Consider the following 22,611-nt stretch of genomic DNA (forward strand, 5'->3'; position numbering starts at 1 on the left):
GTTCCTTGAGGAGGGATTCCCCCCTTGCTTCCTCTCCTCTTGGAGCCAGAGAGAGGGAGAGGAGGCGGGAGGAAAGAGACCCTCTCCCCCTCTTCGCTAGATCTTCTGGGTGTGGGGGGATCTGTTTAGCTCTCAAGAACATCTGAATCCTCTTAGTGCTCGCTTGCCCAGCTGTGTGTGTGAGAGAGGGGGGGAGTTGGAGGAAGAGAGAGAGAGAGAGAGAGAGAGAGAGAGAGGGTTCCTGGTGGTGGATGAGGACACTGCGGGGCCCTTTTAATTTTAGGCATGAATGCCGAGAGTTGCGTTTCGTTCTGCGACCCAGCTGCTGCCATGGATTCCTTCTACAACGCCGCCTCGCAGGGCAGCGCCGACGGCTCCTCGCCTTTTAGGGCATTCCCCGGCGGCGGAGGCAGCGACAAGTTCAGCTCCGCTTTCCTGGCCAGCAAAGGGCAAAGCTTCGGAGACAGCGGCAGCGGCAGCAGCAGCCCCAAGTGCCGGAGCCGTTACAGCCAGCCGGAATGTCCCAGCCTCGACGGCAGCGGCGGGCAGCAGCAACAGCAAGCGCCGTCGGCCGCTTCCTTTAACAAGTATCACCCACAGCAGCAGCAGCAGCAGCAGCCTCCGCCGCCGCCGCCTCCTCTCTACGCTCAGAGAGGCTCGTGCAAAAGCCCGTCGAGCGGTAGCCTCAAGCTGCAGGACGCCAGCGGCCACAACGGAGCGCTGCAGCTTTCCTGCTACGGTGAGTTCCCCGAGTCGGTCAAGGTGGACTGTGCACGGGTCTGTAGATTTTTCTTTCCCCGCACCCCTCCCCCCAAAAAAACAGCCAGTCTGGGCTTGCTTGGAGTTATTATTATTAATTAGTCTCCGTTTTTGCAGGGCTTCTCCTTGCAAATCCGGAGTCACTCCTGCGTCGCTCTTCACCATTTCCACGCTACGTTCTCCGGGGATGTAATTCGCATTTTGGATTCTCCCCACTCTAGCACACGTTCCCTCTCTCCCCTGTGTAGTGTAGAATATTATGGACTAGATAGATATCTCTGGTCTCCAAAGTGGAAGCCTACGAAAAGGTTCAAGAGATGGGAAGGAAGGGAGACACCCCCCTTAGGTAGAAAAATGGATGTTTTTAAGATATCTTTTCTCCTGGGGTCACTTGCAGATACCTCCGTTGGCTGGGTCCACACACTAGTTAAACCCATACATGTTAAGCTAATTGGCGTTCATAGGGGTCACCGTCCATTACTGGAAGACATAGATTTCAGTTTAAATTTATAACATTTATATGCATTTATAACAACTTTCTGATGCTTTGGTCCTCGTTATGCCTCCTGTCTCCTTTCCTGGCCAAGAGTCTTTTCTTCTTCTTCTGCCCCCCCCCCCATATGACCAAATTCATAACGATGACTTAGGTCAGTGCGTTCAAACGTTTCCTGGCTATGGACGCTCAGGTTTCCCAAAATCAGATGTCGTTCGAAAGCAACTAGGTAAAGCTTTCTGTCCGCGAAGTCTGGGTTGGCGGCGGCGACGCGCAGCTTTTCATTAGCGTCAATTAAATCATCTCCTCCTCCACTTGGCTTAATGAGTCGCCTTAACCCGGATTCGTTCTCGTTACAAGTTTAACGACGCGGTTAAAATGGCAGGCAAATGTTTGCTTTAGACGGTTATTCTGGGAGGATTAATTAGAGATAAGGGATAGTGAAAATTGAAAAATAGAATTATAGAATTATCTCTCTGGGTCTTTTTTTCTCCCGTCGCTCCTCCTTGCATACCCGCTCGATTCAAGGCACCTGAGAGCTCACCTTCTGCGCAATCCTAAACCCGTTTACGTCCTATTAAAACCAAAACCAAAACCCAAACCAAACCCAGTGATTTCAACTGATCCTAAAAAGCGGCGATCCTGTTTACACGTCGAACTTCTCATCTCCGACAAAACTTTCACCAGGAGAGACTATCTGAAAAGACTGGAACGGGGCAGAGGAATCAGCAATGTAATTCCAAGCGAGTGGAAACATAGTTCAGTCAAAATTGGCCATTTTTTTTTACTTCTTGTTTAATCTATTGCATTAAGTTGATCCACTTTGGCTGGATCGTGACCAATAGCGGAGAAGGAAACACTCAGGGAAGGAAACACTGTCCTACTTGAGCCTATTTCAGTACAGTACTCTGAAAAGGGTTGCTTCTACTGTCTTTCTTTGTTACTCTTTTATCTCCTCCTCCAAGAACCCTCTTTGTCCCCACTGACTCTGTGAGTCAGAGATACAGAGAGGTGATAGAGGATAACTGGCTCAAGGTCACCGAGTGAGCTTCACGGAGAAGCGGGGATTTGAACCCAGAACTTCTTGATCAAAGTTCAACACTCTGTTCACTACACTCCCGTTACGCTCCTTTCGATCTCCTTGTCTTTACGACTCAATTTGTCCCTTCCAGTTGTTTTTTCCTAGTCCGGTTTACCTTCGGAGGACTCCCCTCCCCCTACTCATTTTCTCGTTTCCAAATTCAGAGGACGTCGAAGGCACCTTCCATTTCTTCCCCGCCCCCCAACGGCTTCGGAAGTCTGAGAGTGTTTTCTGACTGGAGGGAAAACCAGAGGGCCTGGGGTTACGTTAACAAGCCATCCATCACCGCAGCAGCAAAGAGGGGTCCCGATTTCTTCCAGCGCTTGCTGGCCTCCTATCCTCCCTCCCTTGGTAACCAGCCGGTTTAAAGTGTATAACAAAGTAGAAGTGGAGCTGGAATTCCCCTCTTCTCGTTCGCCCCGTCGGGCTCCCTTTGCAGATCCGCTGCTGAAAGGCAAAGCCTGTCGCGCAATCGTGTATCCAGTCTAAGCGTTCAGCAGTTTGAGGTTAGGGGAATTCTGACACTCTGGGCTGCTAAGCCAGTTAGTAATAAGGAAGGTAGAAAACCCAGCGTGAAAGGTCCTGTTTTTTAAAAACAAAACAAAACAGTTCTTTCTGCTATAGGTCTGGGAACACTCCAGCCAGGGCATTTTGGAAGGGTAGGAATTGACTTCCCTTTTAAAGAAACGCACTCCGTGTGTGTGTGTGTGTGTGTGTGTGTGTGGTAACAGTGCAATCCAATGCATGCCTGCTCAGAAATGCATTCCATTAAGTTCAACAAGGCTGACTTCCAGGTAAATGGCAAAAAGTTTGCAACCCAAATAAGCTTTCTCCCTGCGCACCCCACCTTGACAAAATCTTTGGGGGGGGGGCAGCAGTCCTCACCCAAGGACCATTACCTGTTGACCGTCTCTGTTGATTTCCAGGGAAATCAAAATACTGTACTGCACTACTGAATTAAATTATGAATCTGGACATTGGGAGGGGGGGTACAGGGCCCAGAGACCACCCTCCGTCCCAGAAAGTCTCAAGAATTAATTTTATAGTAGGATGTCGCCTTCGCTTTTACTACGTAGGGTAGTGGTGAGCGGGCTTCCTATGCGAGGGAGCGCTCAGCTCCTCTAGAAACAGAAAAGGCAGCTGTCGAAACATCTTGCGGCAGAGGAGATCGGAAGGAGGCAAGCCACAACACAAGTCCCTGGTGCCACTAGGAGGGAGAGAAGAAATAACAGACCTTGGTTCCATCCTGCCTTTTAAAAATTGTTTACACTGCCTTTCCGAAAATCGAAGTGACTCCGAATTGGGCTGCGAAGCAAACAAACTCCAGGGGTGCGGTGCATGAGGAGAGAAAAAGAGAAGGCAGATTTACTGCCCGAGAAGGCCAAGGGCGGCCGAAGTCTCACGAGAGGCTCGTCTGCGAGGCGATTTCTTCAAAGGCTGCTTCGCATTCCAGGCGCAGCCGCATTTCCACGGCCTGGGACTTCGAAAGGAATCACCGACGGCGCGCCGAGGGAGAATCCGCCGCAGCCGCTCAGCTCCTTGAGGTGGAGCGCAAGCCAGCGCCAATAAGCGCCTGCTCACCGGCCCCGTAAGATGTCACTGGCGTCAGCTTTTCAGCGCCCCCCTTTCCCACTCAGAGAATTTCAAGATGATAAATCAGGAGGACGGGGGTAGAGGTGGAAGCGCCCCTTTAGAAAATATTCCCCGACACCTGCCGTGGATCTGTTTTAAATAACCATTTGCGCGCAGTTGGACTCCACTAACAGGCTCTGTTCCGCGGCTCTTATGGGGATTCCAGCCCCAACTGAGTCGAGTGAGCGCTGGTGCTGCCTGCCTCCTTAAACCCACAGGCTTCCAGATTTCCTAAATCGGCTTCCAATCCTACTACTTCGATTTAACAATTAATCAGCCGGTATAGTTATAAATCACGATGTGTGGGGAGACAGGTTCCCATTTCTAGATGCTACCCTGCCGACGACGTGTTGTTACCACTGACACCCATCTAAACCATATTTTCTGGGAAGGAGAAGGAAGGAGAGCTTATTGAAACGGACCGGCCTTAACTTCCGCATTAATGAGCTTAGAAAAATAGCAATAAAAGTAATAGCCAGCTTCATAATAAATCACGATACCCTTCAAAACACACCAAGCAGCGGCGTCTTCGCTGCGATCTTCCTATTAAAAATAAAAATACAAGGGGGGCATAATAAAGACATACACAGACCATCCAACCCCCTTTAAATCGGAGTTATTCTTTCAAAGTGGAGCTCCTAAATTGTAACATTTTGTGTGATGTGGCTTGAAGGACAAGGGCATTTAATAAGAGCCATATGGATTTGTGGGGATAATTATTTACAAGGAGCCATTAAGGAAAGGAATAGTTTCTGATTAGTAGGGAGAAGGTTGGCTGGGGGGGGGGGGAGAATGAGGTAAAAAGGAATTGGATTTCTGGGCACACGAACCACACGATATATATACATTTATCGAGAGTAAAAAGATGGATGGATGCTGACTGAGACGGGATTACCGCCTCGCTCCTTAAAGATTCTTAATCGCTGGAGCCGCGCCATTGCTTTTCGAGCTGAGTAAACCATTTATTTGCGGAGTGTCCAGGGTGGGGCGAGCGGGGAAGGAAGAAGGGCCCTGTGCGGTTTCTGCACATACAAAAGCTAAATACATCCACATACGGGCCGCTTCGGCCAGAGCACGGCCCAAGCCACCGGCATTCGTACAAGAACTGGAAAGCAAACAGCGGCCCATTTTCAGACGCCTGGCATGAAAGGCAGCTTTCTCGGAGAGATCCGCTCTCTTCGCCATTAGGGCTTCTTCTGCCACCGCCGCGCAATTGCAGAGTCAGACACGGCTCCCGGTTAGCCACTTCTGCAACCGGATCTCTTAACGATTTGTCGGCCTGGGGAATGGCCTCGCACTGCAATAAAGCGCTAATGGCTTCTGAGTGTCGTTCTGGTTAACCAGCGCGGGCGAGACTTGCCAAACCCCAACTCGTGTATTTTCGCTTCGGGCTTCCTCAGGGCGGGTGTCGATTGCCTTGCGGATCTTAGGCAGACGAGGAGGAGATAGGGAAGGGAACCTACACCATCGGAAGGAACCTGCCTAGGCTTCAGCGAAGTTTTGCAGTGCACTTATACAGTACACATAGCCTTAAAAAAAACCATTTGCTTGGCAGGGAAGTCCCGCCAAGTTCCTGGGAAGCCACTTCCACTGAAATCAGCAGGGCTACCTAGCCAGATCTGTTTAGATGGCGAAGAGAAAGGGATCACCGCCCAATTGTAAAGAAAAGATGTTGGGGGGTTGCCCCGGGGAGAGGGGTTTTAGCAATGCGCATTTCCTTCAAACTTTCTCGAGACTTTTGCAAAATGGAGCCCTGCGGCCTACATGCCTCGCGCGGAAGAAACCCCTCTCTCGATTTCCACAGGCTTTCCACGCAGCGTGGAGAATACCTGCATTCCCGATTTAGGCTTAGGGCCTACTCTCCTGAGCCGACGGACTGTCAAACTAGGCCGCAATGGCACCTCCCCGTGTTTTCCCCTTAAGTGCTTTTCCAGCCGGGCCCAGGTCTTCGCTGCTGTAGGTGGGGGAATCGAGGCCAGCCTGAGGCTTGTGTTCGTGTGTGACAGAGACCAAGGGGACGTCCTTAAAATAAAAATTTTTAAAAATGGCGGGGAACCCTAAGGGTGTCTGCACTGGAAAACTTTCTAGGCTCCTAAAAAGAAAAATACAGTAGGACCTACTTGATTCAGCTACACATGGGGAGCTACACCTACCCTAGAGAACCTTCCCCCAAAGCAGCAGCGCCATGTTTTATTTAAGTTTGGGCTTCAGAAGATCTTCCCCGAAATCAGAACATTTGCAGGGCACGTCGAGGGTGTGAGGAGCGTTTGGCAAGACCGCCCCGCAGTTTCTTAGCGCCTGCTCTCGACCAACCCAGGTGCAAAGGGGAACGTTTGGCTCTGTTGCTCCCTGGAAACGAAAGGGAAGAGCTTTGGGCCAGTGGAAATGGCGACGGAGCCTCCTCCTCTTCATTGTGGGTCCCGAAGCAAATCCTGCGCTTCGAGCCCCGGGCCTGTTATGGCGCCTCTTGATTTTTGGCTTGCGCTGCTAGTTTTTATTTCATGTTGTGTTGAATGATTTCCCCGTTTCCCCTCCCCAAAGTCCACCCATTTGATTCTTTCTAAACCTGAGAACAATAACCTAAAAAGATTTAGCAAAACAACAAAGCCCCGCCATTCTTCCAGTTGCTCTTCTGGGCTGCCTTTGCTGGATTGCCTTCGCTTTGCAATGTCTGCCTCCCTTGGCGCACCGGACCCTTGACTGTTCCAGCATCCCGAGGGAAAGCCGTGGGCGCCGACGGAGGGGAACGTGCCAGGGTCGGTGGGGTGGGAGACGGCACATTTCTATGGAAAAAAGGAGCCTGCTGGGAGCCATTTCCCCAGAAAGCGTCCTCCGTACCGGCCAGTGTATAACTTAGCAGCCTTTGCAGCAGCGCTTTTTGCTAGAATTGAAAGCCAGCTAACGCGATCAGCATCGTCCCGCTTTGTCCACAGCCTCGCCTGTTTCAAACAGACCCATCTTGTGGGAATGTTTAGGAGTGTGGATGAGTATATATTATTTATATATCTCAATCCCAGCTTGTGTGAGCAAGCTCCAAACTTAGCAGAGTTTACATTCCCTTTTAAAACACAGCAGAAAAACGTTTGCATAGGCTTGCTTAAGCCAGCTATATTCCTGGTATATTCCCCTTGTTCCCTCTTAAAAGTAGAAAGACACAATACTGATTATAAGATATAAAAGGAGTTTACTTACAGACATCCATGAGTTACAGTACATGCTTCAAGGAGGCAGACAAACTTAGATAAATGTATTTACATGCAGTGAAGCTGCTTCCATAAGGGAACAGCCTTCACCCCTGCTTCTCTCAGCTGCAGGCTGAGAGATAGCATGCTGCTTCTTCAAAGGATGAGGCAAAATGGAGAGTGATCTTTGGGATGTTGTTCCCAGGTAAGACCACACCTACTTCTGGTTCCTGTAACTCAGTCCAGGTAAGCAGGAAGTTAAGCCTGGAGGACTGAGTTACCTTCATGTCCTCTCTAGGAGTGTTGTGTTTGGCTGCTCTGTGTTTACATCCCACAAACCCCTTCTCAGACGAACACAACATACAAAAATATACAACTTTATTCAACCACCCAGAGTCCCAGCTTGACACGTAGATTCTGGAAACTCTCTCTTGGGAGGGGCTTCGTCAGGATGTCCGCAGCCATCTCATTGGTGCAGCAGTATGACAGTTCCACAAGTCCATCCTGGACTGCCTGACGTATATAATGGTACCTCACACCTATATGTTTTGTCCTGGCAAGGAACTTTTCACTCTGTGTCAGTTTTATGCAACTCTGATTGTCCTCCAGCAAACTGACAGCTTGCTTTCTCACCAAACCAAAGTCCTTGATGAGTTCATCGAGCCAGGCAATCTCTCGGCACGCTTCCGATGCAGAAATATATTCAGCTTCTGTGGAAGATAATGCTACACAGTTCTGTTTATAACTGCCCCACACAACAGGTCCATCCCCAAACATAAAAACATGACCACTTGTTGATTTATAATCAGCATTATCCCCAGCCCAATCTGCATCAGTGTACCCCACCAACTTAGGGTCACTGACAGCTGGCAACCTTAATTTACAGTTCACCGTACCCTTCAGATAACGCACCACCCTCTTCACACCAGCCCAATCATGCTCAGTGGGAGAACTCACTTTCCTGCTAAGAATCCCCACTGCATTGGCTATGTCAGGTCTACATGTGGTAACTAAATACAAAAGTTTACCAATTACCGACCTATATTCACTGTTATCTGGCAACAGCTTCGAATCCTGCTGATTCTTCAGGAAGTCTGTGGCCATGGGCGTTGCAACTGGGTTTGCGTCTTGCATCTGCATGCATTCAATCAGTTCATTTATTTTCTGTCGCTGGCTGAGAAGGAACGATCCATCTTCCTCTCTTTCCACCTGGATTCCTAGGTAGTACTTGACATCTCCTAGTTCTTTGACTCCCACCTCTTTGCTGAGGTGTTTCACAATTTGCACATAGTCTCTGTTATTAGATGTTGCGATAATCAAGTCATCAACGAAAGCCAATATATAAGAAAATTGTCCATTACTTGACTTACTGTACAAGCACTTGTCAGCGTTTCCTTGCTTGTATCCAAGTTGCACCAGCATACTGCGCAATTTCTGATTCCAAGCTCTAGCAGCCTGCCTTAATCCATAAAGTCCTTTTTCTAATTTGCAGACTAGATGAGCCTCATTCGGTTTTATAAAACCCTTAGGCTGTTTCATATAAATCTGTTCTGTAATCTCGCCATGCAAAAACGCAGTCGAAATATCGATGTGACGCACGTCCATTTGCTTAGAGGCTGCTATGCTCAAAAGCATTCTTACGCTACTGTATCTTACAGTTGGTGCAAACGTTTCATCATAATCTTCACCATATTTCTGCGAAAATCCTTGTGCTACTAGCCTTGCTTTGTAGCGTTGCACTTCCCCTTCTGACCCCTTCTTAACCTTGAAAACCCACTTGCAGCCAATGGCTTTCTTACCCGGAGGTAGTTCTGTGAGGGTCCAAGTCTTATTTTGATGCAGTGCATCCATCTCCTCCTGCGCGGCCTTCTTCCAGAGACTGGCTTCTGCAGTTGGCATCCGCTGAATCTCTTCCCATGTGGAAGGTTCCTGTGGTGACGCCGACCCTGCAAGGTAGGACAACCTTACCAGTGGAACACCTCTGTTGGTTCTGGATGAGCGTCTGACCTCTGGTTCTGGTTCCTGAACCGCATCAGCTTCTTCATCATCCTCCAACGCTGGCATGTCCCCTTCTGGATCCTCTTCGTCTCTGGAGCCGCCAGGATTCTGGTCCTCTGCGTCTTCTGGTGCATCACCTGTAGGGGGCGCTATGACACTAGAAGGCAGATTAGTACTTTGTGGGGTTACAGAAGGAAAGTGTATAAGTTCTTGAGTCCATTCTGACTCTTTGGAACAGTCAATGACAGTCTTCCTTGTGTCAACCTTTGCAGACTGGCTTTCTGAAAGATCAACCTCATAAACATTATTGATTAGCTTTCCTTGGATATACACTTCACCATGCTTGGTTACATTGCATTGTCCATTTTCAAATGTGACCTTGAAACCTTTCTTTTCAAATGTGGATACACTAAGTAAGTTGCAGTTCAATTCTGGTACAAACAGAACATTAGACACTCTGGTTCTAAATGGTTCATTGTCTACATTGAATTCCAAATGCACAGAACCTGCACCTTTCGACTTCAAAATGCGGCCATCTGGTATCTGAATTTCAGATTCTTCATCATTTAGTTCATCAAAGTACTTTTCATTAAAACAAAAATGGGAGCTCGCTCCAGAATCTAAATACCACTTATTATGCACATTTTCATAATTCTGGACAGCTAAGCTCCTTTCTTGCAGCAGCATGTTGCACTCATGCTTCCCCCTTTTGTCCCCTTCTGGCTTAAAGGGGCGGGGTTTGTTCACTTTAGGAGATTTACAGTCCTTTGCTATGTGACCTCTCCTCTGGCAGTTAAAACAAGTTATTTCTTTGGCCTTTTTAAATTGCTTTGAAGCATAATTATAGTCACTTCTCCTAGAGTTGCGTTCTTGAGAATCCAAGCTTTCTCTGCATTCCTCTCTTAAGTGGCTGATTAATTCATTAAAAGTCAGATCTTTTGTGTGATCCATTAGGCTTCTAAATGAAGAAAATGCTGGTCCTAGCGATGCTAGCAAGAAAGTCACCTTAGTCACTTCATTAAGAGCTTCAGGAGTGAGAGCAATTCTTTGCACAATCTCTGAAAAACTCTTAACATGCTCTGTGAACTGCTCTCTGGAGTTCATCTTTAACTTGAGCAATTTATCTAGCAAATGCCTGTAGGAGTTCTGTGTAGATGCTCCATAAATCCGCTCAATGTCTTTTAAAATCTGGGATGCATCATCCTCAATGTTTATTAAGGATAGATGCTCATCGCGAAGTGCACTTAAAATTATGTGCTTGGCTTCGCTATTCTTCCTTTCCCAGGCTTCAATTTTGGCTAAATCTTCTTCTTTATCTCCTGTAGGCTTTTCATCTTTTATAGCCTGCAGAACGTTCCTTGCACTCAGATATACCATTAAGCGTTGCTTCCAGTGCACAAAATTATGGTCGTTCAGCAGCATATAGTTTGGCCTTGCTTCACTAACAAAAGCTACACTAGCCATCTTAAAATTCAAAAAGTTGAAAAATTTTCAAAAATCCAAAAATTTGTCAAAAATTCCAAAAATCAAAACCTCAAAAATGCTCAAAAATACAAAAACCTCAAATAAATCTTCACTGCCTCTGAGTACTGTAAACTCTGAGGGAGGGGAGGGGGTTAATCCCTTTTCAGCACAAAGAACAAAGACAAAGAAACATGTGCTCACCAGGAAGTACTTTAAAAAAAAATCCAACTCAACTCAAAAACACAATCCAATGCAATCCTTCAAGAATACACAAAAATATGCAATACTGGGGCCAATAACCCTTTGTGGGAATGTTTAGGAGTGTGGATGAGTATATATTATTTATATATCTCAATCCCAGCTTGTGTGAGCAAGCTCCAAACTTAGCAGAGTTTACATTCCCTTTTAAAACACAGCAGAAAAACGTTTGCATAGGCTTGCTTAAGCCAGCTATATTCCTGGTATATTCCCCTTGTTCCCTCTTAAAAGTAGAAAGACACAATACTGATTATAAGATATAAAAGGAGTTTACTTACAGACATCCATGAGTTACAGTACATGCTTCAAGGAGGCAGACAAACTTAGATAAATGTATTTACATGTGGTGAAGCTGATTCCATGAGGAAAGAAGCTTCACTTCTGCTTCTCTCAGCTGCAGGCTGAGAGAGCATCCTGCTTCTTCAAAGGATGAGGCAAAATGGAGAGTGATCTTTGGGATGTTGTTCCCAGGTAAGACCACACCTACTTCTGGTTCCTGTAACTCAGTCCAGGTAAGCAGGAAGTTAAGCCTGGAGGACTGAGTTACCTTCATGTCCTCTCTAGGAGTGTTGTGTTTGGCTGCTCTGTGTTTACATCCCACACATCTCACCCCTTGCCTTCCACAGATCCATTTCCCCTCTTCCACTACCAGAACTGAGCAAAACCTCTTCAGAGCAGCGCTGGGTCTGGCTGACACAGCCCCATCGGGGATCGGACACCGGTGGGGAGGCTGTTCCTAAAACGGGCAGCGCAGCAGAGGAACATATATGCTCAAGAGCAGAATGAGTTAGGATCAGGGTGTTCGTGTAAAAATGTGAAGGGAGTGAGTTCCCATAAGCGACCTCCACCCATCTACCCCCATGGATTGGAGGATAGGGAAGTTTTCAAGGATGCAGTCCTGGTCATTGGCGTGTAGCCCGAATCTCTGACTTAAGTAGGCTCACTCCCAAGTAATAACTGTGTAATTAATACAAAGACATTGCAATCCAAATCAATGCTTTAGATTCGAATTAAGGGCTTTCACTTTACTGTGTGCAGTGCAGTTGTTCTTGTATGCAAAGTTGGAAGAAAATAATTCTTTGTTTATTGATGTGTGTGTACTTTAGCAAATGTGAAGCGGAGTGACTTCAGATAAGCAATGGAACAGATATCCTGGAGTCTAGTTTTTATTCGGTTTTGGTTTACTAATGAGATTTGCGTGGATAAATGCCTCTAAATGTGCCTCTCTTAATACGATCCTCTTTACTTTCTTGCTTCAAAACTTCTTGCTATAGATAATCCCCTCACGCACTGGAACAGCAATTAAAATAAAAAGCGTATAGCCTAAGAGCATATACTTGTGTTAGAGGTGTGACGGGGCGGGAGCGCGGCTCCGAAGTGATTTATGGCTGAAAGTAATCTGAATTACTATTTTTCAGTCTTGGAGCTGAGATAAATCATATTTCTGTATAAGGAAATGTATTGCCCTCTTGAAATACGGTTTGGGGAGGGACGGGGCGTTGGGGAGAGGGGTGGGGGGCTCTTTCGAGGCGTGCGAGAGAATGTGCCCTGGGATGTTTGCTCACCGGATTAAGAGAAAGAAAAACTGCTTTTCCTGGCACAGGAAAATCCTAAAGTGCCAGGCCTGGCAGATCATAACGACCTGTTTTATTTTAGAGCGAATAACCAAGGCAGTCTATAAAGCAGTATTGTTTGGGGAGGAGTGCGCGCGATGAGAACGTGGCTTTAGGAATCGATACAGAGAGCCGAGTTGTTGTTTTTTAATAGAACATAATCATAGAATTGTAAAGTTGGAAGGAACCCCGAGGGTAATCTAGTCCAACCTCCTGCAATGCAGGAATCTCAACTAGATTTCGGGCAATTTTAAAAACGTTCCAGAAAGGAAGGCAGCCATCAGGGCCAAAGGCCTTGCTGGAAAATAATCTTTAGACACGTTTAGCATCTTGACCCAAGGATGGTGAGCCAGCATATCTGCTCTTTTGCCCCCCTCGTCTTGCGAGGGAATTCCGTGTCCTTGCAACCTGCCCTGGCCTTGTCAGGTGAGAAAATCAGAGAAAGTGGTGGGGCCAGATGACCATCTAGTGTGGATACTTGTGGCCCTCCCTCCAAAAGTTGGGACTACAGCTCCCGACATCCGTGACCATTATGCGCGCTGATCGTGGCTGATGGGAGTTTGACTCTAACGACCAGCGCAGCGGTGGTCCTAGATTCCCCATCCCGGGTTTAGCATGGGCCGCTGCGGTGGGACCCAAAGAGCATACCCGCTCTCACGGATGCACACCACAGGGTGCTCCGGATCTGTTTTTTGGAGGAACAAACCCACTACTCCCAGTGTTGTCTGAGCAAGCGGTCCAAACCGTACGACGTGGAAAGGAACTTGACCCTCCTTCCCACCACCATAATCAGTAACCAGCCGCAGGGGACAGCCCTTCCCGATCGCCACCTCGGGATCTGTCAGACGCCCAACACCACTGACTTGGGGTCTTCTTTTGCCATCTCGGATCAGGCAGAGTAGAGCAGCGGTCTTTGTCCCTGCTACGGTAAGCTCCTGGTGACTTCTGCATTTCATTTCCCTCTGACCTCACTGCATGCAAAACCACTACGACCCTGTGTTTGGATGCACCTGTAACTCAGGCGAACGCATTGCATGCATCTGATGAAGTGGACGCCGTAATGAATGTTTCTGGGTACCATCAGGCTCCTGCTTTTATTAAAAGAGACAAAACAAGTCTGTCCTTTTGGAAGTGGCGACATTATAACGTTCACGGAAGATGTTGCAAGGATTTTTGCTGTCACTCGCTCCTGGGAATGAGTACAAGGAGAAACGGACGCCAGGCTTGCAACAGATCGCGCTGTCAAAAAATAAGGTCCAGGTGAGAAAGATACAGGTCTCTTCATCTGGTTCCTCGTGACTCCCAGAAGCCACCTATCTGGGGGGAGAAAAATGGTCGGGGGGGGGGGAACCGGAGGGCTGCAATCGCATACCCACCAACCTGAGAGTAAAGGGGACTTACTTCTGAGTAGACGTGCATGCGATTGCACCGCAAGCTGAATCTGATTGCATCCGCAAGCTGAATCCTTCCGCGATCTCAATTATCCCCCTTTAAGATTCTCTTTGTCTTGGAGAAAAACACACTTTTAGAAGTGATTTGTTTGCTCTTCTCTTGGGAAGACTTTAAAAGTCAATCAGGAGGATGCAATTATTGTGACGCTCAAGTTCAAGGTTATCATCTATCCCCACCCCATTCATTTTATTACGCTTCCCAGTGGATTGGTCCAGAGTTTTAAAGGTTACTAACAACGAATTTCTGCAGAATGCTGCAGATAAAAGGCATTCCCATCATGCAGAGGGGGGAGGCGTTGCTCTGGTAACTCTTAAAACTGTTCTTTAACCAAGATTGTTTGCCTCCATCCTCTCTTATGGATGGAGAGGATATTTGAAATTGCATCATGGTTTGTGAGCTCGCTATGACAAGACCGGGCTGCTTCTGCATTAATGATTTAGAAATAAGGGGCAGTTTAAAGAGACTCAAAGCGAAAGGTGGATGAGGTCAATCCGGTGATCTGATGAGAGTGAGAAGAGGAATGCTAGAAAGCCTGTCCCGGGAAGAGAGTGAAAACGGAGCAGTCCAGTTCACAAAATAAACCGCGAACCGGTTGCCTTTAACTTAACGAAATTCACCCAGGAAATCGGGGCTTGGGGATTTTACGGGAGGGAGCAAGCAAACCACGTAAAAGGAGGAACTGACTGGTTTGACCTTCCAGATGGAATTGGACCCCAGTTCCCACTTGCCCCACACAGCACAGCAAATGGTCAGGGATGATGGGAGCCGCAGTCCAACAACACCTGGAGAGAGACGAATTCCCAATCGCAGGTCTGAGATGAGGAGTGTAAAATGCAGGTCTGAGATGAGGAGTGTCTCTTTTAATTAGACTCACTTTCATCCCTGTCTGTACCCTGGGGAACTTGAAGTACCTGGATTTAAAGCTTTAGCCTTTAACATATTGGGCATATGCCCCATGAATTGCAGTGGAATAATGAAGAGGAGACTGCCAATCTCAAACACATTACTGAGTGTTCATTGCATCACCAATGCCAGGGTGTGTGTGTTATCATCAACGCCACTTTTGGGAATGGTCACTGTAGTTCTTTTATAGCCAAGGTCATGTCTATTCAGACGTCAGACTCATTGAGCTGAAGTGATTTATTCCTAGGTAAATTGGCACAGGATTGCAGCTTTAACGTAGTTGCCCCAGACTGTATTATTGACATTTCATTTCCCTCTGACGCCACTGCTTACATATTCCTCACCACCTCTCATCTCTTTCTCTCAACCCACCAGCCCCATTCTGCCAACAGGACAACAAATCTTGTATCAGATGAAATGGACTCATTTACTTGCTAGGAGATTTGTTTTTGCCTGCTTCTTACTTGCTTGTTTTGTTGTTTATTTTGATGTGTCAAAAACATGGTATCATGCACCTGTGGCCTTGAAATGATCCAATCCTCTCCAGCACCCTCCTTTCCACTGAACTGTGTATTGGGTGTGAATGAGGCTGAGTCCTTGGTGAAGTGACTGTATGCGCTTTAGATGTTGGTGCACGGAAGTTCTGTCTCTCTCTGTGTTAAATCTGTGACAGTTCATACACACATGCAAATCATCCTGAGGGATGTCCTGAAAGAGCCCTTTGAACTGATTGCACATGGTACAGGGATGGGGAACATGTGGTCCTCCAGAATTGTTGAACTACAACTCCCATAATCAGTTATCATTGGCCACACTAGGGCCCAACAACAGTTGGAAGGCCATCTCTGCTGGACCACAAAGCTGAAGAGCAAGTTATATCATGCAAGCAAAGCAACTTGCAAGTAATTACTAACTTCTGTCTTTTTGGCGCGGTGGGAGGGCACTTCAGAGAGATTTCCCTCAATGTTTGGTTGATTTCTAGGTGAAAGCACAAAGGGAGGTGTACAATGATGTACACCTAATGCTCTTGGCTCCCCAACCAGGGATGGGCAACCTGTGGCCTTCCGGATGTTATTGGAATCAGCTCCCATCAGACCCAGCCAGCATGGCCAATGGTCAAGGATGATGGGAGTTGTAATCCTAGCAACATCAGGAGGGCCACGAGTTGCCCATTCCTGCTTCAGAACAAGGATGGTGCAGCGTTGACGTTGGCCTGGAGAGCCAGGGCCCAAGATGAGCAGGGGGCAACAGTCCACCCGGAAGCAAGGCAGGGAAGAAAAATGTCCTGATAGTGGTGGGGCATTCTGATAAGCTCTTGCAATGGAGAGTTGTTGTCTTTTAAGTGGCACCGCACCCATCATAGCAATCTCCTTGATTTTTGGATCAAACGTATACAGTGTCTTGAAGATGACTACCCCTCCCCGTGCCTCCAAATTATGGGGATAAAGGAACAATGGATATTGTTGTTGGCATCCATCTGTCTTGGGAGACAAGGGAAGAGTGTGCCTTTGGGGGTGAAGTCAAACCATTGAAGAGTTACATGTATGCTTTTTCCACGGATATAGGTAAAGGTAAAGGTACCCGGCTGACCATTAGGTCCAGTCATTGACAACTCTGGGGTTGCGGAGCTCATCTCGCTCTATAGGCCGAGGGAGCCGGTGTTTGTCTGCAGACAGCTTTCTGAGTCATGTGGCCAGCATGACTAAGCCGCTTCTGGTGAACCAGAGCAGCGCACGGAAATGCCATTCACCTCCCCACCAGAGCGGTACCTATTTATCTACTTGCACTTGATGTGCTTTCGAACTGCTAGGTGGGCAGGAGCAGGGACTGAGCAATGGGAGCTCACCCTGTCATGGGGATTTGAACCGCCAACCTTCTGATCAGCAAGCCCTAGGCTCTGTGGTTTAGACCACAACACCACCCGCACCCTTCTCTTCCACGGATATAGTGCCACCTAAAGAGGCAAAAGGTGAACAAAAACTGAAGATCAGAAATATAAGTGAGAAAGGAGAAACTTGAGTCTAGGGATAAGAAAGGTTAAAAGAAGAGTCCCTGTAAAAATCCATTGGTTTTTATTTATTTTTTAAGTTAAAGTTTCACTGTCTCCTGTTGAAATAAATTTAGTTTGGACAGGTTCTGCTCAGAGTGATCAAGTGAAGAATGGAGGAGGTGAAGTGTGTGTTTGTGTGTGAGAGAGAGAAGCATCAGAAGAAAAAGAGAGGCCGAAATCCTAACCACATTTACCCGGGAGTAAGCTCCATTGAATACTGTAGGACTTACTTCTGACTGGCCATGGTTAATCTTGGACTGTACGGTTTGACCGAGACTAGAGATGAGATGAGGGCAATGTGTGTGTTTGTGTGTGAGAGAGTTGCCCTCACCTGCATCCACTGCACATTGCGCTCCGTGTGTAGCTCAGGCCACTGGTACCACTTAGCAGAAAAGCCCTCGGCAGAATTGGAACTCGCGGCAGCCTGCAGCTCCCCGCCGCTGGCTTTCATCTTACCCGCTCTCCTTCCTGGAGCGACTCCCATTGGCTACCGCGGTGCCTCTCACTCGGAGCTAAGAGTTCTGACGCGGCTTGCGCCTTCGCCTTCCCTCTTGCACAACAGGGGTCGCCAGCGCGGTCATTCAAACGGCTCCAGCGCCCTCCCAGCGAGAGGGGAGGGGAAGCGAAGGATCTGGCTTTAGAAGTTGGCGAGAGGCGCCTGGAGCTTGGAGCGAGTCCTTCCTCGCCTGGAGGCAGGCAGCATCGGAGCCCTTTCCATCTGCACATGGAGCGAGGCTGTGGGATTCTTCATGCGCCTGAAAGGTAGGGCTTTTCCCAGACCAGATGTGTCTGCATCTCTTTCACAGAGAGGGAGAAAGAAGCTTTGTTGCTGTTGATTTGGCCGCCTTAAGAGGAGGCTTGTTTGCAGCAATGATGTGTCAAAAGATCCAAACTGCCAGACCTATCCCGCTTTGCTCTATGCATTCTTCTTCTTCTTCTTTCTGGGCAGCTAGAAAAAGAGAGATTTCCTTTCCTACTTGGCCTGTTTATTTCCCAGTTGCTTTGCTCTGAAATTAACTCTGTTTTCTCCATGGCTTTTCACACTGGCGCCCCCTAAAAGGCCTTTTTTTTTTTTTTTTTGGCCAAGGCCAAAACAACAAGAAGTGGAGAAGGAAGAAGCTGAAAAGTCTCTTCCCCCCACCCGCCTCTGTTTTTGATAGCAAGCCACCCACTGCAAAGCAGATGAAACAGAGGAGGATCTGCCTGGGCGAAAAGTTTGGAGATGCTTCCCAAATGTGTCTGCTTGGATGAGACGCCTATCCTCAACAAGATGTATGGAGGCCAGACAGCACACATGAAGAGAGAGAGAGAGAGAGAGAGAGAGAGAGAGAGTTATCTGGGCCTGTAGGCTGTTTATTTTGTGCTTCCTTCGGGTGTGCGTTCAATGTGGTTGCATGACTAAACCGGCTGGAGTGATTCACTGGCTGCCTTTCTGGGTGACTACTCAAAACAAGTTGTGAATCAATAGAGATGTTTTGGCTCTGCTCCTCAACCTCCCAAGTTAATGCACTCAGGACTTAGGGAGAGTTAATTTACAGACTTACAGGCTCTGGAAGCCAGCAGATTTATTCCCCCCCTTTTCCCCCCGCACACAGCCATGATGTGTTTTCCCTTGCAGGACAGAGGGTAAGTTTTGGGCTGCCAAAACCCTGATGTGAAGGTGCCAGCCACACCCCAGTCTCTGTCCAAGACATTTCATTACCTGGAGTCAAAATGAAGCCCTTGCCTCCTGATAGGACCAAGGCTTCAAACAGTTTTGCAGCACCAATTTCTGCTGTCTTTCCTCTTAGTGAAGGTCACTTAACCCAGCTGCATGGCAGGTTTGGTCCTGCAGTCTCTTCAGTATCCCCATGTTTCTGATTCAATGGCCAGCCACATCATTAACATTCATGGGCTCAGCAGAAGAATATGAGAATTTAAGTCTGGGCAGGACTTTGGGGCAGAGACCCAGGTCCTCACTCAGCAGAATGAGCTAGGGAGGGCTCCTGGTGGAGCAAGGCTGTTGGTTTACCATATTTTGAAGCAAGTGAAGTTAGTACCTAAAGATGGCTCCTCATATACAGATATGAAGTCTAAAATGACCCAGATGCACCACTGGATAGGAATGTTTAAATTTATCAGTTTTTCGAAGTAGCCTATCTATACTTCAGTCTTTGAATCAATTTAATAGTATGGCTTTTCTAGGAATCATGGGAAGTTCTGAGAAGACTATCTTAGTGAATCTAGATCTAGACTCTCCTCTAGAATGACAATTGCCCGAGTTTCTGATAATGCTCTGCTAGTGATTCCAGATCTAGATGCCACTACAAAACGACAGTTGCCTGCATTTCCTGTGAAGAGGGAATTTTTGCTGAAGCAGTTTAAGTCTATGGTGTACTTACGCCCTGTATGACAAAAGGGAGGAGAAAGTAAAGGAACTGGTCAGTGCTTTCATGGTGAGTTGAAGACAGAATAAATAGTCTTAGTGTGGATTGCTTTGTGCCTTCATTCAATGTTCATCCTTTAGCGGTGATGTGTATACAAACTTTTAATATAAACAAGCACGTAGTAGGCAAGATGGGGGAAAACAGCTAAGATGTTTGGATGTCCAGCCAGACCTGAAAATTTGAGATGCTATGCATGAGTCTCTTTGGGTATCCTTAAAAACGAAACTAAGTTTCAGTTTAGTTTATTTACAATAACAGTTTAGTTTTTTTTTACAATAACAAACTCTGAATATGACATGACACAAAATTACAATATAAAGCAGCACTAAACCTAGTACAGCTTGCCCATGAACATCTGAACCTCCATGAAATTCTTCCTAAGATTCAGGTCACTCTAAGGCCCCATTTGCACTATACATTTAAAGCAGTATCATACCCAGTTCCCAGGTTCATTTTGGGGGAAGCCACGACTGTTTCAAGAGGTATGATACAGCTTTAAATGTATAGTGCAGACAGGGCCTAAGATATATTGTCAGTGTGCAAGGTGGGAAATGTAATGAAATAGTACATCTTGATACTAGATCCTAGTATAAGTACCTGAGCTGTATAGTTTTGGATGGAAAAGCACTGACTGTGGAACTACTAGATGATAATTCTTAGAAACTAAACAGTGTGATGTTTATGCTATTCATTTGCTTATTCCCCAGCAAGTGTCCATAAGATTATTATACATCCCTTATCTGGAATCCAGAGTTGGTAGACACAAAGCACGTTTAGCATACTTCTCTACATTTCCATAATAAGGTTTAGTTGCTATCTCAGAATTTAGTTTATGGATGCAGCTTGTTGACAGCCGCATGAAATCTGAAATTTGGTACATGTCTGAAGTGAATGGCAGCAGGGAGAGCATACTGGCTTCTTGCATTACGTTTTTCATCTGTATTATATGCTACATTCTTCAGGTGTCCTGCCAATTGGCAATCATAATTTGCAGAGATGATCTCTGCAAAACTGAGAACGCCCACTATTTCCTATGTTTCTTTTAATTAACTACACTAACCCTCAAAGGAAGGTGCTTGGGTCCATCCCACAGCACTGTGTTAACATCCAGATTATGAAGCAGCTAAATCAGAGTGCTTGATGTTAAGATGTTTTATAATCCCTTAGTGTTTACAGTACATAATCCTATACATGTCTGCTGTGTCCACTGAATTCGGTGGGGTTTACATCCTGATAGGTGATTATAGGATTCCAGCCTTTCAGTGTTTTAAATCTTAAATGCTCCATCTTAACTGTTTGGTGCATCAGAATGATCAATTAAGAAAATATAATCCAGGTTAAATTTCCTTGAATTGTAATTCAATGCCAACAGAGCCTTAATTATGGCCTTCTGCCTCATAGTTGATGAAAGGGGAAAAATAATAATGGAAGCCTTATTCAGAACCATAATTTTGGGTCTTGTGGTGAGAAACCTCTGTATTTCTCCACAAATGTGGAGACTGCTGAGCTGAATTTTGGGCACTATCCAAACTCTTTCCCATCTGTAAAGTGGAGGATTTGTTTTTGTTTTGTTTTTGTTTTTTTAAAAAAGCTGTAGCACAGCATTGTTGTGAGGGGAAACTAAAAATAGATACTGGAAAGAATTTTCTATTTTGTTTCGACTATGGCAGACCAGCACGGCTACCCACCTGTAACTAAAAAATAACTGTGAGCCCTTTGCAAAAGCAATGCACAGCTATTATACAGTATTGTGTTTTGTAGTGTTCAGGCACTTCCCATACATTATCTCAGAAATCCCTACAACAACCCTGCAGGGTTTTATTGGTATTATTATCCCCATGTTACAGATCAGAAGTACTGAGAGAATAGGGGCTTGCTTACAGCCTTTTAATGAGCTGTTGACTGAGCTGCCCACACTATTAAATGGAAGCTGGTAGTGGTGGTAATAGGTTGGGTAGGGAAGCTGATCAATATACTTCTAGCATTTTAATATGCTGCCAGGTAGACGGTTTCCTGAAGACTGAAGACCTGGCCACATCACCATACTATCTCTATGTCAGAGATGTTTGCACCAGTTTTTTCCATTCAAGAACACCCGTCAATCCTTCTCAAATCCCACTAGTATCCTGGGCTTTTTTCTTGACCGCGTGGGTGGTCAACCTTTGGCATGGATGTCACCAGAGGCAAAGGCATCGGAGCACAAGGGTTTGTGGAACACCTGGGCAGGAGCAGGAGGGTCCACGGTGGGCCTGTCTCTGGTCTTTGCCATCTTGCAGTGCACCCTGGGCCTAGCGGATTTGAAGTGAAACTACTCAAAGGCATGGGGACTGTAATAGGTCCTGTAGCATGCACAAGAGAAGCAGCCTCTGAATATTTTGGCAGGCACGCCATGAATGGGTCCAACAAAGTGACAAAAATGGTTTTATGTTATTTCATATTTTCTTACAAAGGAATAATAACAAGTAATAATAATAATAATAAACTTTTATTTATATCCCACCCTCCCCGGCTGAAGTCGGGCTCAGGGTGGCTAACATCAGATACATAACATTGGTACAAAATCAAACAACAATTAAATTACCTCCTAAAAACACCTCAAAATCAAATTAAAGTCTAATTAGATGGCTTTCCACAGGGTTAGGGTTAGGAACAGTAAGTGCTGCACTGAACTGAAATTTCAGCCTTCACGACATAGGAAAACAGCCAAGTAAACAGCTCTTTTGGTGGAGGAGGGTCAAGATATTAACCGATATGCATGAAATTTCATATATAGCTATATAATCCCTAGTATAGCAAGATAAGACCTTTTGAGCGGGCATTTTTTTAAAAAAGGTTTTTTTATGAATCGCCCTAGTAGGGCAGTAATTGTTCCTTGATAATTTGTCACCCCCTCCATTATGGAACATGGGGCGGTACGCCCCCTTGCTACACCCCTGAGTTTACACGCATACATGAGAAAAAACATCTATTTTCTTTTCAAACCTAGTGATCTCATACCTCTCCCAAGTCAGGATAGCACTTAATGAATCTTACAAAAGGAGCTCCAACCCACAAATGCTTATGCCCAGTAGTGACACATGGAGGTGGTGGTGGTGGGGAGCCGCATAACCACCCTTCCGAGAACTGCAATGCTGCTGCTCACTTGAATGGGTCTGGGGTAGCAGCAGGGCTGGGGTCATGCAGAGACACTGGTGGGAGTGCCTAATCGGTGGTGGTGCCATTGCCACCTGCACAGCTCTAACCTTGCCCCAACCAGGTAAGCAGTGGTGATGTCAGTGTCATGAGGGTGGCCCAGTGACC

The 22,611-nt window shown here is 46.6% G+C and overlaps 1 protein-coding gene across 1 annotated transcript in view; it reads left to right on the plus strand.

Annotated features, from left to right (window-relative positions):
• Nucleotides 1-217: 217 nt before the first annotated feature.
• The window catches only part of ALX4 (ALX homeobox 4), a 66,448-nt gene continuing 44,054 nt past the window's right edge, over nucleotides 218-22,611 (plus strand). The window contains exon 1 of the mRNA XM_033149469.1: nucleotides 218-739. Within this exon, the coding sequence (XP_033005360.1) occupies nucleotides 286-739 (454 nt within the window). The 5' untranslated portion in view covers nucleotides 218-285. The remainder of the gene's footprint in view (nucleotides 740-22,611) is intronic.

Source organism: Lacerta agilis, chromosome 1, assembly GCF_009819535.1.
Source record: "Lacerta agilis isolate rLacAgi1 chromosome 1, rLacAgi1.pri, whole genome shotgun sequence".
NCBI classification, from domain to species: domain Eukaryota; kingdom Metazoa; phylum Chordata; class Lepidosauria; order Squamata; family Lacertidae; genus Lacerta; species Lacerta agilis.